Raw genomic sequence first — 19020 nt, forward strand, 5'->3', positions numbered from 1 at the left:
TAACCTGTGTTTTAACTTTGTATAATCTAATTAGGAATCTTTTTTTTTTTTACAAGTGCATTTGTTGCCTGATTGAGGATATTGATGAAAATTCCAACTATTGGTTCAACATTTAATGTCAGCTGTGATTTGAGGAACGTGTGAGAGACTACATAAAGTTTCCAAAAGCCTCTTGGTTAGTGAGTGAAAAGACACGTTCTGCAGGAACACTGGGAAAAACACTACTATATGTAAAAGGCCTTTTTTTAGTCAAGATATTAATGGTTTAAAACACAGACCACTTTTTCCCCCCACCCACGAGGCCTTTGTCAGGGTGGAAGATTGTAAAAAGCAGATTGCACTTGTAGACAAAGCACCAGGAATAAACATTATTCCATCAGGTACTAAGCACAAACATTTGTTTCTGTTTTTATCTTCACCTTGATGACAACTCTGTTTTAAACCAATGCTGTGCACAACTAAACAAAGACATTTTATATACTTTTCCTCCTTGTTCTGCCTAATAGTGTCCTAAGAATCTGTTTTATGACTGTCATCATCAAGAGCACCTATTTACTGCATGTGAAATTGTCCTCTGTATTTTTCCAAGTGCCTGATGATCAGTTTTTGATAAAACCATCTGACAGAGTTGGTTCAATGTTGCACAAGCCGACACACATGCAGGAAACACAATGTTGCAGAAAACTGATCCAGTGAGACAGAGATGGAGAGGAAGAGTAAGAGAGATGACATTTTGAACCGCAGAAATTTGGAGATTGACCTGTCATATCAGACGGTTTATTGTGTGATCTCTAAAGTGCAACTATGAACTGCTGAAGTGCATTTCTCTTCTGTCATTCCACAATATGAGGAGGAGGGTCCATATTATTCCAAAGTCATTCCAAGTTTACCAAAGCAGGTTGTTTCTCCCTAAAAAGTCAGTCTATGTTACTCAACGTGATCCCAGCTCAGCATTTCAGAGACTTTTCTGTCAGCCTTGCAAAATAAACAGCTCTCTCTAATGCCCCCTTCTTTCGCCCCCTCCCCTCTTCCCTTTCTGTCTCTCTCTGTCTCTCTCTCTCTCCCTGTCACAGTTGCTCATTCGCAGGTTGATGGGAGACATCAGAAGGGATGAGTAAGAGGCATTTGAGACAAGTGTGTGAGAGACACAGCGTGATATCGGTGGAGAGGGACATCTCTCTCAGAGCCTGTCTCTGGTCATATCCACAACCAGGAGACAACAGATGATGCAGAAGAAAGGATAACCCGGGCAAACACCCAAGGGCAACGTGGAGATGTTGCTATAGAGCGAGCGTATACACGGGTGGAGGGGTCATCAGGCCAACTGTGAGCTGGCTCCCCTGCTCATGTCCCATCATTTAAACTGTGTTTTTGTCTGCCTGATGCACACCTCCCCTACCCTCCCTCCACTTGCCATCCTCTTCCTCCCCAGTCATTCTCATGTAGAGCCTTGTCAACTAGATCTGCACTGACAGGCCCTAGCTGCATGCGTACACTCTGACCGACTGCTCTTTTTGACTTTGTGTACGTGTTTGTGTGTGCATGCATGTGCGCACATTTGAGTGCAAAGAGAGGCGGGGGAGTAAGTCTCTTTTCCTGGCGTCTGAAGGGTCTGATTTTTGTGGCAGGGCTGTCAGATCTCCGTTCCCTCCACGCCAGATCAATGCCAGCACCGAGCAAGTGGCAGTGCCTGATGAGAGCCACCCGCCCCTCTGACGGGTGCCCACTACGACAGGGAATATGTTCCTCCAAATAGCAAGCTGGTTGCAACTGAGTGACACACACACAGAGTGGCACCACAGAGGGAAATTGGTTCCTTCACTGCACAGGAATGTTTTTTTTTATTGAAAGTTGTGGCAAACTAAAGGCGGCAGGTACTGAGGCCTTAAGGTCTGTTTGTTGCTGTCAACACAAATACTGCCTGCACTTGTTGATTTTTTATCTTGTATGTGCAAAGTAGGGTTTAGAGAAAAAGAAATCAGCAATAGATTTCTGATTACATTTTTAAGTCTGCATTCAGTAGACATACATGTGTTTATTTTTCCTTTTTGTACCTTTAATAGCTGATTCCTTCTACAGAATATAAAGTGGCAAACAATTTCTTCCCATTTACCCCCAAAAATTGTTCCATTAATGTTAATTTCCTCCCCGCAATTTACTTTTTTGGGTGAGAGGGAAAAAGGTGACCCATCCATAAAATATGATTACAAAAACCCTCAACAAAAATACAGCAAACATGTCCACAGGACAGTACATTGACTGATTTTAGTTCAGTTTTTCCATCCACGTGGTTAACATGAGAATATACTTGTGCTTGCCAAATGCTGCACTGAAAATAACACTTTCTCCATGAAAGTGGTTCAGTCCGACAGAATGAAATCTATGTAATAAATTTCACAGAACACATTCTTCACCAAAAGCCAGATGCAGAAGACAGGGTAAAGGGACGGCAACAGAGCGAGGCATTTAATGCACAGCACCAAAGCCATAACACTAAGTAGATGCTGCCCACTTAAATCTTTACATTCTTCATTCACTTTAGCTCACCAAACACGACAGTCCCCATAGGCGAGTAATGAATAATCATTAGCAAAAGGTCCACAAATTATTGATGTAAAATAAGCAATGATTCTTTTTTTTGTTTCGCAATTTATTGCCATTAACAAGTAACTTGCAATCCAATAAATGTCAGCATGGCTTTCAGTTAATTAAAGGGAAAGATATTATACAGTAATGCAGGGTGGCGTTTATATCTCGATTTCCACAGACTGCAATTTACTGCTGAGAATTTATTTGAAGGGACCCACAAATAATGGCTATTAAGCTGTCAGGGGATGGACAGGGGATCACATTAATGAAATTAGATAAGGTGGAATGGTGATCTACACAGCCCAGTCTCTGGAGACACACACACAGACACGCAAACCCACACAGACATGTATGCACGCTCCACACAAGCGTGACACATTAGGGCTGCATGCTGTTTAGTTTCCTTTTACACCTCTTTTTATTTTCCCTGACCTGCTTGGGTTGTGTTTTCATTCTCTTCTTTCTTGCCTTCACCTCTTCTGCACTTTGTCCAAGTGCCAACAGGAGCCCAGTCAGGTGTTCAACATGAGGGCCTGTCAGCTCATCAGGGAAAGTTTCCCTGTTTGTCCTGAGCACTGTAGGCAGCCAGTCAGTCCATCAACCCCGCCATCAACACTGCCAACACACACACACACACTGACACATGTGTCCACATCTCCCCCACTAACAGGGAGGTGTCACTCGGGGAGGCAGCTGTAGTCGCTGGTGTGACGGCTCTCCTCAAATCAGAGACCCTCGTCCCTGTCAACAGCAACCTGGCCCTGAGGCTACCACTGTCACACAGCGTACACCCCCCTGAACACACACACACACACACACACATGCATGCACGCATACACACACACCAACTCGGGGGAAGGAAGAAGAGGAGGACCGACGAGGAGGAAGTGTCTGTGTTCTATCTGGAGAGCTGATATTTCCACTGTATTAGGGGAGCAGGGTGATGGAGAAGGGAAGAAGAGAGAGAGAGGGAAAAAGGGGGAGAAGGAAGGATGAAGGGAGGGGGTGAGGGATGTGTGTTTTAGTTAGAACAGCGGGCCTGATTTCCTTCCTGACAGAGAGGCCCAATTATTAGCTGTGACAGTTTAGGGAAATTGGGCATGAGTGTGATGGCACAGATAGGAGCTGAACAGATAGGAGAACTGATAATTGTTCGACAGACGCTCAAGTCAGGTAAGAAATCCAGCTGCAGGATTCACCTCAATCTGTTTCATGTACACCAATGCAAACAAAATAACATTTCAAGATTTACCAATAAGACATTAAGAGGATCATTTTCACCCGATAACTAACTGCCCCCCTAAAAAAGTCTTAACATTTCCATTTGTCTGCTTTTGTTCTCTTACTCTCTCTCTCTTTGTGTGTGTGTGTGTGTGTGTGTGTATGAATGACTTGGCATGTATTTGTGCTGGCAGCAAACATAAGAGGCCCTCTGTGCAATCGGACAAGGTGCCGATATCCAAGTCATGTGACAGTGACTTCCTGTCTGTATGTCAGACAGCAACTGAAGGCTTGTCAATACGAGCTCGTGCTCACATCCTTTCCCATCTCCTCAAACACAAATGCATACAGCCACAGGAGGACTACTTTGTTCTTTTTGCTTACATTTTATGCCATTTTCATGGGAAGGGATCAAAATGTTTGAATATGGCAATTAGAATTTCTACACACAAATACTATAATTGTTAACTTCACGATGATATTATGAAGACTGATAATGTTGTTTTTTTTGCATAGTTACATGGAGCAAATTATTTTACCCTGAAACATGGAAGTATATTACTTTTATCAATATAAATTCCTTTATTTTATGGTTGTTTCACTGGACATAGCAGCTGTACTGTCTCCATCCATCCAGGACATGGTCTTACCAGTTTCGTCTCCAGTTTTGCCTTTTTTCTATGCAGCCTTCTAAACTCATAGTGAGCCTAGAGCCTATTTTAAAGGACAACACTGCCCTCCTATGGGTGGATGGTGCTATTGAAATAAGAAATCTGCACTTCATTTTCAAGTGCATTTGTTGCTTTTTAGATTAATTGAAGTCATCCAAAAAACGTATAAAATGCACATCATGATCAATGGTACATGTGCAAATATACTTTTTACAAGTTTACAAGGTTTATTTGTAAACTGATCTTTTTTTTACCATTTAATGCCACACACACACACACACACACACACACACACACACACACACACACACACACACACACACACACACACACACACACACACACACACACACACATCCAGGTTAATTAGTAATCCAGGCCAAATCTCAGTCTATGCCAGCAGCATGAAATATTCCTCTTTGGACTGATAGATGCCCGTTGCTGTGACTAAAACCCATGCTTAACATTTGTCATTGATCACAGCAAAGCCCCCATTGGCAGGTCTAATTCATTTACGAACTTGTCATTCCACATCATTGATTAAGTTGTCCTTCATCCCAGCTTTAATTATATGCAAAGATAAAAGATTTTCTCATTATTGTGTCTAATCTAATGAAAGGCCTTGTACTACAGCAGGGGCCAGTTCAGAGGTCCAGACTATTGACCTTGGAGGGCACAGCTAGCGGATGAGTGTTTTTAATTAGACAGAGCAACTGGCTTTGGGAGAGAGAGCCTTAAGTTGTCTGTTAGGCAAGAGGGTGGGACAAGTTGGCACGGAGCAGTTTAATAGATCTCAGCAGGTCACTATCTCTCACCTCTATTGACTACAGCTCAAGACTTATCACTGTTTAGCACACGACAAACATATCTGTCTAAAAAGGCATTTCATCTCACAGTCAGTCCTTTCAAATCTTGAAACTCATCCACTGATTCTGCTTTGTTTCAGGATAATAATAACTAGAAAATCCTGTGGTAAATAAAATGGTGTCATATACATCACAAACAAGTTCTTTAATTTCATTGGGATATAATACTTTCTCGCATATACATTTTTGAATATGAGACTAAATGTCTTGTTAAAAATAGTTTTTAATTTAGAAATCTCAAGTCTATGCTAGTTTTTATGTTACAAAATTGGACGTTAGCTGTTCAGTCACTAACATCAGATGACACTTTGATAATGAACCATTTAACAAGACACTTGATCTAGACTGCAGCAGTACATTACCGTCTTTATACTGTGTGTGTGGGTGTGGTATGTTGCTGCATTATGTACAGTAATATTAAGAATACACTAAAGACAGCACGCACACACACACACACACAGTCCACTCAGTTGCTGCCCCTTTTTAATACTCCAAAGTAGGTGATGCTTAATAATATTATTCAGTATTTATTAAATGCATCCCCTCAAACTGGTGTTGGCAGTGATGAATTCAGAAGGGTAGGACTGCTGCCAGCACAGCTTAGAGTAGAACAACAGCAGCTGCATCATATGTACAATATTATCAATGAGTATGCTCCTCAATACTTGTGTTCTCAGATAACAATGGTCCATACTCAGCATAACTATAATACCAGGGCCAGTGTGTGTTCATGTCAAGTGCCTCAAATAAATAATGTAGCAAGACATTTCTTTTTTTATACTGGTGCCATGTTGTGGGACAGCCTTCCACGAGACATCCAGTTTTTAAAAATGAGAGGGGATTATAGAGGTCAGGTTAGGATTTATTTATGGAACAGGGTCACAGATTTATAATTAAATCTGGAATGACACTGTTACTTTAGCTGTCCTTGTATTTTGGTGTGGGAGTTATTATTTTTCACTTCTTAAATTGTGGTGATGTGTTTTTGGATTTCATGACTGTATTGTTTAGTTGCATATGTTGAATGTCTTGTGCCTTTTTATGTTTCTTTGTCTTTTAACATCTATCATCACCAAGTTGGATGTAAGTGTTTCCATTTTAATATCTTATCCCTTGGATTTTTGTTTTATTGTTTGTTAATCCATAAATAAAATCAATCAACCAATCAAAGATAAGGGCTATTTTATGTTTGCATGTTGTTGTGTTTGTTTCGAGATGGTTTATGTTTCCACTGTAGACAACTAATTCTGGCATGAGAAACAGGTTGTATTGATGTTGAGAGAGAGACAAATATCCGAGGCATTAAAACAGTCACCACTGCACACGTCACAGTACAATGTATTTGTAATTAAAAGTTACTGTAGACCTGAAATGAACGGTTGTTTCATGGAGTTTTCAATGTGAGGCAGGAAAAGCTGACATAAGACTTTTGAACTTTTCATCACTCTGCTAAACTTTGGGTGTCTGATTTTATCTATTGAGCAACAGGGTGTTATTTGTCAGCCATCTATTCAATGACACCTGGTAAAAATGTATATACTGTATGTTTTTCTTTATATGAACATTTGTTTTGATACATTTTTCTATAACTGAATTTCAGTGATTAATATAAAGTGACTGCTACAAGGTTTTCTGCTTGTGGTATTATAGAGATGTATTACATTATAGAGTGACATTCTCACGTATACTGGGTGGAATAAAATCACAAACATTTGGATTACATTCCCAGCAGACTTGGTCTCACTCAGATTTTCAAATACATAAGGATTACAATACTTATTCAAATTGAAAAATGAATCCCATGATCTTAATTTTTTTTGTTTTGTTTGTTTTTTTCAAAACACAGGCTTTGCATTTATGTTAATCATCCTTATAAAGTTTGACATCATCAAATGAAAATGTCACTATGTTCAATCTGATGGAGAAGCAATTGTAAACTCGTGGTACTGTTGTGTTGTTTCAAGGGTGCATACAGTACTGTATGTTGCCAGTTAACAGTATATTGTAGCATCTTAGACTTGTCAGCCTAGTATCAATTATTCTCAAATATGTGCTCATATTATAATTTCCTGGAGGATGAGACATCATTTCATGCATCATTTCATAACACATTTATCATTTACATGTACTGTTTCTCTTCAGACCCACACAGGAAGAGAAGAGAGAAGAGGAGAGAGTAGATTCAACTTCTGAAACTCTTAAGGCTTTTCATGCATTTGAAATCAAGCAACACACTAGTGAAGTAGCAGGAGTAATACTAGTACGATAGCAGTGGTAGAAAAAAAAAAGAAAGAAATGAAAAAGATGCCCAATACTTCTATTAATGAAGCCCAGAATATACAAGAGTGTTCTTGTGTGAGATATTGTATCCATACCGGTTTCATTGATGACATGTCATTTATAGTGACTCAGAAGTGTTTTTGAAGGATCTATAGCTTTAAGTAGACAAAATTACTGATTGAATTGTCCTACTTCATCATAAAAACATGGTGAGGTGAGGCAGATGCAACAGACAAGCTACACCACTAGAGGACAGTACAGCTTCATATCAACCATTATGTGCTGACAATACCTAAGTGTCTGCAGGGTTTTCACACAGCAGCTTGTAAAACTGTTTAATAGTACAATTCTTTTCTTACTTTAGCATTTAGAAACTGGAGGATAGACTCTCATAGATCAGTCTGTTTTGAAGCCATAATTATTGTATTCTACTTTACAATGGACAAATGAATGCATGTGGTTTAAATGTGAAATTTAATTGTCAAGTTAGTCTCTAAAGAACAATATATCAATTTCCATCAAATCTTGGTATTTTATTTATTTTTTTTAGAGCCCAGAGTAGCATAAAATATTATATCGTGATACTCTTTATTGGATTACATTTAATCTCTGAATCTCTGAAAGACCATATTTTATATCCATATCCTTTTTGTCAGATCAGATAGTGTGTCACCATCTTTATTGGCACTTTAACAGGAGCAGGACATTTTTATCAACATACCCTCCATCATCTTAATTAATACTTCTAGAGGTGGTGCTTACTTTAAGTCCTTTTAGATCACCTGGAGCAAAATATTAAAAAATAATAATAAAGTGGAAAGTATGACATCAGCAAAATGAAGTAGTAATAATACAGCTGCAGTACCCATCATCTTTGAAATATGCCAAAAATGTCAGAAAAGTCAGCACATAAAAGTAGGTCACTCTAGCAAATACATCAGAACATCATCATCACCACAATTATCACCACATTGTCAAACAAACACAAAGACAAAAGGCTTGATAATAACACTTTGGAGCATCTCCCTCCTCAGTTCATCTGATTCTACTCTTGTGTTCCTCCTGTCAAATCAAACACATAATGACAGTTTTACACATTTGCCAGTTGTACCGTAGCTATAATGTTGCAGCACAGTCTCTTTTCCTCTAGCACCATTGACGTGATGTACCAAAGAGCACAATCAGCTAGATTTTAGATGTCAGTTCTTTCACTAATGAAAGGAGACAGTGATGATAATGGAAAATCAGCTTTCATTTAATCCAACTACTCGTAGTTTATTAGAGCTTAGATTCCTTCCCTCTATGTTCTCGCACTTTATGGAGAAACACAAATCCAAACTGCAGCGCATTAGTAGTCAAAGTATACTGTTTCATTGCAGTTATAAGAAAGGAAATATCTCCCTCTGCCACAGTTTGTAATATTAACAAACATTATAACCTGAAAATCAGAGAAGCTTCAAATATTGGACTAATAGTGGCCTTGGTTATCCTCTCTCCAACTACTCATTGTATGTTATTATGACTTATGGTCACATGTTTATATCCATTAGCCCATCTGTTCACAGTTGACACACATTCAGTTCTATTCAGCATGTAACCATTAGTAGTCCATTTAAGCATCAGACTCACGATTCATTGTAAACATTCACTGTAAACACAAATAATGCATTTCCATCAAAACTGCTATGTGGCATTATGTATTCTCCAGCCTGCTGCCCTATTTCAGTCATACATCGACTCAGCCAGGCCTGTCTGCTTGAAGGTCTCAGCCACCTGCCTGGAGTGCTGCATCTTAGCCGACAGCGCCTCTAGAATATCATTCTGGTCCACAGCAGTGGCTGTCCGGTAGATGAACGTTCCCATTGACTCCAGACCCCGCATTCCGAGATTCACCCCACAACCTGGAGGATAATGAGGAGAGGAGAGGAGAGGAGAGGAGAGGAGAGGAGAGGAGAGGAGAGGAGAGGAAAGGAGAGGAGAAACATACAGTACATTGCAGACACAGATTTTGCAGACGAGTGCTAAACTGTAGCCTTGAAGTCATAGTTATGGCCTAAATGAAAAGAACACAGCAGCATATAAATAAACATTGAGCAGCATGGGGACAAAAAAGCGTCGGCTGAAAGGCCATTGGGTGCAGTAATGAGTCACATAAACAATAATTTATCTGCTCCTTGCATCTTTCTCTTTCTTGTTAAAATGACTTTCTGTTTTGCTAATAAGGATCTTTGACTTTTGAGGATAGAAAAGATGGCACATGTACTGTTTTTAGGGCAAATATCCCTTCCTATTCACTGCATTTCACTAACTGGAGTTTTATAGACATAGTGTACCCGTGTCAAAGTTGAGCACACGTGCCGCCTCCCCCTCCACCGTGACGGCGACATTGTCCCCCTCTATGTAGGCAGCACTGATGCGTCTGTGTGACAACTGAATCTCAAAGAGACGACGGCTGCACTGCATGTGGTGGAGCGTCACATCGTTGAGGCGAGGCTCTATGTCCGTCTTGTAGGCATTGAAGGACTGGTGGAAAATGTTCTTCATGATCTGAGAAACAGAAGAAAGATGATTATGAGATATTTCTCACAGTTTATAGCATCATTACAGCACCACTTCACCAATTTTTTTAACCTTATTTTGTCATCAATTGAAACACACACCATTACATTTACAAGCATGATATGAAGGGTCTGTTGACTACCTTATATCCTTAATCTTGATGATGCACTTACAATTCAAACCATAGCACCACACCTGATTTCAATGTGTGGCTATAGTGTTCTTTTAGTGCAAAAGAAAAAAAAAAGATTAAAAAAGAGAATTATTAGTGGTCTTTTGGTTGAAATGAGTTTTTCTTGTAACTGCTTGGACCGTGACTGCAGAGTAGTTTTGGGTGGTGGTGAGTAAAGCATTCCCATGAGATAAAGAGAATACTGATAAGTATGTAAAAAAAAAAATGAAATTACGATGAAAATGTGCAAAATCCTTTAATCCTTTAAGAGACAAGTCACTGGATGGATGCTTATTGAGTGAGAGTGGATGCTTAAAAAGTAGGAACATGGTCACTTCACATATTAAAGTTAATGTTAAGACTTGTTTGCGAGACGGGGAAAGATGCATCATGACGGATTTTACAACTGATTCAAACCAGACTTGAAACTATTAGTTGATTAATTGATTAGTTGATGGATAGAAAATCAATCAGCAACTACTTTGATTCTGCTTATCTTTGTCATACATGATATTAAACTGAATATCTGGACTATTAAATCTACAAAACAAGCACTTTGAACTATTTTCAGACTTTAGAATTAAGCAATTTATCAAGAAATATTCAGCAGATTAATCAATAATGAAAATAATAATTAGTTGCATCCCTTGTTAAAACCCTGCTTTTAATTGCATAACTCAAGACCAAATTACACCTTTAAACTAACAAGTCTTGTTGCATTTTTTCCCTCTATCTATACCAAAGATACTGCACCTTTTACCATCTGAAGGCTAACAGAACATAATTTAATCTTGATACATGAACACTGAAGATGAAAATTTGTCCAATGATTGCTGTGTGCATCACATCAATTCTACAGTAATTGTAGGTATTGAGTGACAAGCCTTTCTCCTGCTCTCGCTGCCTCTGTCGCGCTTTCTCTCTGCTCTGCTCTTCTTCGACCCATACTTGCACAGTCATCTGTTACCAAGTAACGGTGCATCTGAATGGCCACCCACATAGCAACAACCGCTCCAAGGATGGTCTTGCTACGTACCTGTGTATACTACACTACATGCTGTGGGCTACAGGCATTATCAGAGCAGTACTTGACATGAAAACCTAGAGTTTAAACAAAACACCGGCTGCCCAGTGGTTGTAAATGCACCCACTACCTGTTGTTGAGCACAGGAGTCAGAGTCCATTTATCCACTGATGTGTAACAGCAGGGTACAGATGGCCTCACACACACACACACACACACACACACACACGCACACACACACACACACACACACACACACACACACACACACACACACACACCATTTCTTCTCTCATGCTCTTGCTGGCTCAGACACACTCATGCTCAAGTACATCCACAGACTTAAAACACTCACTCACTTACACACAACAGCACTCACGCAAACACATGCAACCACATGCAGACACTAATGGACTCCCACAATAGTGCAGTCAAAGTCCATTTGCTGAATGAAAGGTGAGGAATAAGTAGGGAGGCAAAGCAGCACTGTGCTGTGGACAGTTATTGTCTGTCTTTTCGTTGTATTACCATGGAAATGCAGCTGCATATTCTTCACACCCAGAGTCCTTATCAACAATAGCAAGCATTCAATGAAGCTCTGAAATGATTTTATCAAAAGGGGACAAGAGCCTCACAGAGGAGTTGGCTGTGTGCCTGAGGAAGCGAACCATCTTGGTGTCAGAGGCGGGGCAGACGAGGGCCATGTAGCGGTTTCTAAAGGTGCCGTAGATTTTCAAGTGGAAGCCGGGTTTGGTCGTGGGGTTTCGGTGCTCTCGGAGGGCCTCCACTCCGTAAGCGGACAGGTCAAAGTACAGGCTGTGGGCACGGATCTCAGGAGTGGGCACCTGGAGTTAAGAGAGAAGTTAGGTAAGGGAGAGAGAAAGGAGAGACACATTTCAAATGTAATAAAATATGCCAGGACCAGCAATCGGATTGGTGTCATATTTGACATCATCACCTGGACATTAACTATATGTCTGCTTAGAAAGCCTAATTCTCAACATACATGCACTCTATGATATATGTGATGAAATGACATAAAACATTACCTACACACCATCCCTGCTTATGTTGCATCTGTCGTTTGAGTGGAGATTAAGAAAAGCTTGATTTTTATTCAGTACTTCAATTTGGCAGTAACTCCCTATTTTCCCTCAAGCCAGAAGTGATCAATTTTCTTTTCAGTGACATAAACCAGCCAAGTGGGATCAAACAGCATTTAGTGCCGCCACCAAGGCAGATAGAGAGGGAACAGAGCAGTGGCTGGGAGGGGATAGAAAGGACAGTAGGGCCGACCAGGTCACATATCCTGGGAGGTAAATTCAATCACTGCAGGAAACAGCCAGGGGAGAAATGGGGCCAATAAAAGGCAGCCACACAGACTCTGAGGAGAACGTTGTATGAATGCTTATGTTGGCATAAAATAGCAAGGGAGACTACTTCTGTTTATATATTAGTCAGACATTAGCCTGAAAGCATTTTACGTCAACCTGTTCATATTTTTATCCAAATTAATCCTCTCTATTGTACAGGTTGTTACCGTATATAATCATAAGTGGCATTTATCAACACAACTCCATCTCTATGAATGTCTAGTGATCTGCAGGATGAGGAGCAGACTGCTGCTGTAAATATAATCTGTCTGCATTTGGAATGTCTCCTCCTCAGTGGACCAGCAGGGATGTGATGTTTGTTTGTCAGTCTGTCTGAACAATACTTCTGCCTGAATAAGTGCCCAAAGGCTGGTTAGCTGTCTGTGCTGCAACATATTGCACATATTTCACATTTCTTGTCTTGTTTACTGTCTTTATTTCTTTATGTGCAGCTTGTATAAAATCAGACAGTCAAAGGAATAATTCATTGAATTAATTTGGGGCATTTTTAGAAATGATTACTATGTGGAGGTGTTCCATTTTCATCTATTCAGAATTTAATGTGCCTCTTGGTAATATCACTGAGTCATCATTCAAGGAAACATCTGCTTATATAATGACAAGTGACCTTTGGCGCAGTATGTGAAAAACATTACAGTGGATGTTTTGATATCTTGATTTATATTCACCTGGCAGGGAACAGATTATGTGTCTGGCCAGGGGGGTGTAATGAATCGAAGGCTTTATCATCACCATCACCTGCCTCCATCAGAATAACAGCTGCTCTTATCAAATTCGATGAGTAAATCAGAATTGTGTTGATGCTGACATGATCCAACAGTCTGCTGAATTCTAACTGTTTATGTGAGAGTCAGATACCATGTTCAGCTGCTATTGGTCGGTCCACATAACTGTTTGTTCAAATCAGCTTTATGAGCACAAATCAAGTCGCCTTACACTCTAATATCCTGCAATATCCTGTTTCTACTGTCGTCATTCTTTACACAAACAACAACCTGTTGGTTATCACCTCAGTGTGTGCTGAGTGAATACTGTACATTATTAGTGTATGTGTACATGCATATGTACACAGATTATGTGTGTGTGTCCACACCTGTCTCTGGTCTAATCTCTCTATGGTTGCATTAGCTCCGTAGGCATGGCAGGACTCCACAGTGTAGTCGGAGCTGATGCCCAGTACAGAGCAGGAGTCACCACATGACCCATCAGCCACCACGATCACACGCGGCCAGTCATTGTGTGGGATCCGGCGCAGGTATTCCTCTGTGAACTAAAACAACAAGAGAAAAACAAAAACTAATGTTCATAGCCTCATAGAGGTGTGCTGAAGAATAACTTTTCACTGCGCTGTTGTTATCAAATATTTTGTAAAGGAAGAGTTTACAACATTCAAGGAGCTCCAAAAAATGTATCATTATGTTTTTATACATATGTAGGCTAGTTAGGCTACCACCAAACATTTCTGTGAATCAAATTATTATATTATTATTACAGATTTTATTTAACCAAAATGATTTGAGTTCTTCTTCAAACACTGCCTATTAATCTAAGAGACCAGTTGGTTGTATTGTAATATACCCATACAAGCCATTAAAATGGGCTCCAGAGATTGTGCTTGTCTTGGCAACAGTACATCTCTCTGAGAGATTTATTATCATGCCTGTGTATGCATCACTGCCCCTCAGTAAAAAACCAGGTACTTGCCTGTGCAGAGAAAGAGAAAGAACAGGACAAAACAGTTGAGGAAAGAATGACAGGCTGAAAGGGCCTTACAGGAGCTACAATGACTCAGAGCCGAAGCGATCTATGTTTAATCCATTTAGACCATAGAGAACAGGTACTTTCAAAGACCCCTTTTGCATTCTCAGACCTTTGAAGCAATGATAGACTATAGGAGTGGGAGAAAAAAAAAACAGCGAAACACAATGTCCCGTCTAATCAAGAGGAGAGGGTGAACTTGGCAGTGACTAGACGAAATGAAAGATTGTTGTGATCAATGACCCTCTTGACCTTGTCTTCCATCTTCCAAAGGTTGTTGAATCACAGGAAAGCAGGGAGAAGAGAGTGGTGCCAGGAAGGAGAGGCAACAAATACACATAAAACTCTGATAGTTTCAGATAGTAAATAATGTTTTTTAATAACTGTTTGATGAGATGTAGAAAAAAACCATCAAAGTAAAAAAAACACTAAAAAAAAACGTCACAATATCCACAGTGACAATAATAGAGCAGTGATAAAGTCTTGCGTCTGGTTTCCAGCCATGACACAAATATTCACTGAACATTTAATCATTGTTTGCCCACTCTGCGCACACACTGCATGCTTTCCCTCTGAGAAACTCTTCAGAGGTTGTTGTGTTAGTGGGTTATTTCTTTGTCCTAAGTTGGGGTCTGGATGGGGTTAGGGTGGGGGTGGGGATGGAAGGGGGGTTGTTCTCATATTATTGTTCTCACGATGCTGGTGTTACAAAGCCCACAGTGAGGGCTATAAAAATAAACTTAACCTTTTAATATAACAGGGATACAATTTGTTATTTTTATCATCTTGATTAAAATCTTTGCAGTATTTGATGCTGAGTAATGGAGTCAGGTGCCAAAACACACAGAAGCATTTCATTCAATATGTGTTTGGCTTGGCTTAATATCTACAACAATCCCATGTAGATATTCATAGTGAAATCCATTTTATATGCTTCAAATTTGTGAACTATAATTGTGCATTTAACTTTCCACTGGCCTAAAAAAAAACTGCAGCAAGGATTCTCCTCAGGTTTGAGGTCAGCTTACATAACAGGTTATTTCAACTGATGAGCTTTCAGTGTGACATTATACAATGTTGTGCGAAGAGAAGCTTCAGCAGAATTGCAGAGTAGTAGCTACAGTATATGTGTGTTGTAAATAAACAAATTGATCTACAGAAAATCAAATGTAAAAATGAATGATAAATCAACAAAATTGTAATCTATGTATTCCCTTCAGGGCAATGCAAATGATGAGAGGAACTCACACACACACACACACACACACACACACACACACACACACACACACACACACACACACACACACACACACACACACACAAATCAGAGGGCTCTTTAAATGTCAGTAAAGAAAGGAGTGAGTTACAGTATCCAACAGCAGCCTTGTTCAGGTTCACTCAAGAGCCTGGGGGGACTGAGGCTTCTGATTGGACAAAGGAACATCTCTGTCACCATCACTGCTGCTGGCTATCAGACCCCTGCTGGAGTGGAGGCACATACACCAGCTTCTTTTCTTTGACCACTGCCACTTAGGGAGGATCAGGTTTTGACAGACTATAAAGGCACAGTATTTACAAGATTAGATGAGACTTGGAGTCTCTCTCTCATCTCTACAAAGTCATCACACATTATTTCCAGACCAGTGACGACTATGTATTATTGATATATTTAGTTTAAGATTTATAGCCTGGTTAGAATAGTACATGAGGGTTATTTTGAGTGTAGGATGTCAAAAGGTGATGTGCCTCTATGTTACACATCGACTACGAGATAATGGTTTAGCAAACTGAAAGTTGTAATCAATGAAGAGGCTTTACCTTGGTGCCGAGCTGCACCTTGACGTCCACCTTCTGTTTTTTCTGCTCCAGGATGCTCAGCAAGTACTCCTGAAACACGCCTATCCTGGTGAAGAAATGCTCGTTGTGCCAGCAGCCCTCCATGTTATCAAAGTCCACCCCGAGTCCCAGCAGAAACTTCACGCTGCGGGGATCCAAAGCGATCTGCTGGGGCCGGCAGAGCAGGGCAGTCCGGTACCTCTCATCCAGCACGGTCAGTTTCAGCACCTTCCCGGAGCGGACAGCGACCAGCGCGGCCGTCAGCCCCACGGGTCCCGAACCCACGATGAGCACCGAGATCCTGGCTCGCCACTGTCTGATGCCGTCCAGGCTCACTTTCACCACCACATACACGGCCACTGCCACCAAAGTGCTCAGGGCAGTGTCGTAGGCTAGAGCGCGATACTTTTCCTCCGCGTTATCCCCGATGCCACCAACTCCAGCGTTTTCTGTCTGCAACCCGTCCATAACGCGAGCGGGAATTATAACGTACTGTGTGCCAGGCGATGCTTGCCGGGAGCCGTATCCTCCCTCACCAATTAGTGGAACGTACTCTCATCGTCTATGCATTCACTGGAAGAGAGGAGCCTCCATGCATACACACATCAGACCAGCTGCGACTTGCCACATAAGTCCTCTACGCTCCCTGCTCTGCAAGTTGAGTTGTTGCAGCACGCTGGACTCTCTCTCTCTCTCTCTCTCTCTCTCTCTCTCTCTCTCTCTCACTCTCTCTCTCGCTCTCTCCCTCCCTCCCTCCCTCTAGCCTGAAGTAAGGTGTATGTTTGGAAAGCGTCAGCACAAAGGGGGCAGTTTAATAGGTATCAGCAGTCTACGCGCAGATGTTTAAATCTGTCATATTTCTGAAAAGGCTTCACAGGACTTCATAGAGTCAGTGGAAAAGTGTCCGGAGGCATGTGATGTGATTCTCCCTTTCTAAAATCCAATAGATGTTTAACAGCAAGCTGCAGGGGCAGGACAGTGTGCTCCGGTTTTACTCCAAGAAACTATTGATTTACTGTTGCTAAAACAAGAGAGGTCGATTCCACCCTCTCTCTCTCTCTCTCTCTCTCTCTCTGTCTCTCTCTCGCAAACCTACAGCATAATGCCAAAAGCCTGATTACAAAGTGTACAGACATCTACTGCTATTTTCCAACAATAGGCAGGAGTTGACGTATCTGACTCATCTGATTGGATGATGAGAGTCAACAGAGTCAGTCTAATGTTGCTGGCAGACGAGTAAGACAAGACATTAAACTGCTGTGCTCCAGGAGCCAGAGAAGAGGGGATGCTGGTGAATGCTGCTGCAAATCACATCTGCTTGTTGCAAGCTTCACATCCTCTCTAATCTCTCCTGTAGCCCTCTGTGCCGTGCATTTCCATTTCAATTGACTGTAGCCTATCTGTTACAGGACCATGTTAATTACTGTCTCCATGTAATGTTGTGTGTCTTTCCTTTCCTTTCCTTTCCTTTCCTTTCCTCTCTTCTCTGTATTAAAGGAAGAGATGGCTGTGAAGAAACTTCACCATGGTGATGGCTCCTCAGAGGACAAGGTCAATTTATATGAAAAGATGTATTTATGTGCTGCTGCTGCTGACAAAAGGATTGTAATGGCATATTGAACAGAGATGATGATGCAGTGCCATTGCTCTTCTCATTTTTATCTTATACAACTTTTTCTGCATTGTGATGGACAAGTGTTTTGTCTAGACTTTTTCTTCAGGTTGGCATAAAGAAGCTGATTAAATTAATGAATATCTTGTTATTTTGTTCCATATTATCTCATCATATGTCCCCATCATTTTCCTCCCCTCTGCTGCAATCCTTAAATGACCCCAATACATCACATTCATCAGACAATTTTGCATTTTAACTAATGCTTTGACCTTTACATCTATTTTGAGCCCCGCTAATAAAATGAGCACTTTGAAGGTGGTGATGACATCAATTTACCTAAGTGACTCTTGATATAAGCCAAAGCTTTTACAGGAGACTGACGGGGAATTTCATATGGTATATTGGTCTAGGCATCAGAAAAGACAAGTGTACAAATCTATAAATCCACTTAAATTGCCAGAAATTCAATGTGACGGGAGACAGGGAAGGACAAACACAAACACAGAGAGAGAGAGAAAGAGAGAGTGTGTGTGTGTGATATACTATGCCTCCAACGGTAATTGGTTTCAACCTCTGCTCAGGTGCCTGGCAACGATCACACTGTCCAGCCAGTCCAGATGAAAAGAGAAATGAAGCTCTAATTACGGTGAAGACCTGCAAGCTGGCGGGTGACCACAGACAAGGAATTTCCCCATGAAACGAAAGGAGAGTGGTCACCTGGAAACAAAATGATGAGCTGAAATATTACACAATGGTGCACTGATGATCACTTTAATGTGCTTATTTGCATGGTCTTAATGCAGAGTGCAAAATTGAAATGATGGCTTGGTAAAGACAAATATGACTAAATAAGGTTTCTCTATGTTTCCGGATAGACTTTACCTAAAATGAGATTAGCTGAAGAGTATCTCACCAAGCCCAAGTATTTCCTCACATAATGTACCATGAAATAATACAGTAGAAAACAATTAAGCATCTAAACAACACTTTTGCTTCGATTTCCACATTGGCATGCTAATATATGCAGTTACA

The 19020-nt window shown here is 40.7% G+C and overlaps 1 protein-coding gene across 1 annotated transcript; it reads right to left on the reverse strand.

Annotated features, from left to right (window-relative positions):
- Positions 1 to 6335: 6335 nt before the first annotated feature.
- Positions 6336 to 17036, reverse strand: si:dkey-234i14.6. Its single transcript, XM_044357862.1, has 5 exons — positions 16356 to 17036; positions 13870 to 14046; positions 12018 to 12227; positions 9961 to 10174; positions 6336 to 9528 (listed from the first exon to the last, which is right to left on the reverse strand). The coding sequence occupies exons 1-5, from the start codon at positions 16839 to 16841 to the stop codon at positions 9350 to 9352; spliced, it is 1266 nt and encodes a 421-aa protein (XP_044213797.1). The 5' UTR covers positions 16842 to 17036; the 3' UTR covers positions 6336 to 9349.
- Between the last annotated feature and the right edge of the window lie 1984 nt (positions 17037 to 19020).

This window comes from Thunnus albacares, chromosome 7, assembly GCF_914725855.1.
Source record: "Thunnus albacares chromosome 7, fThuAlb1.1, whole genome shotgun sequence".
Classification (NCBI taxonomy): Eukaryota; Metazoa; Chordata; class Actinopteri; order Scombriformes; family Scombridae; genus Thunnus; species Thunnus albacares.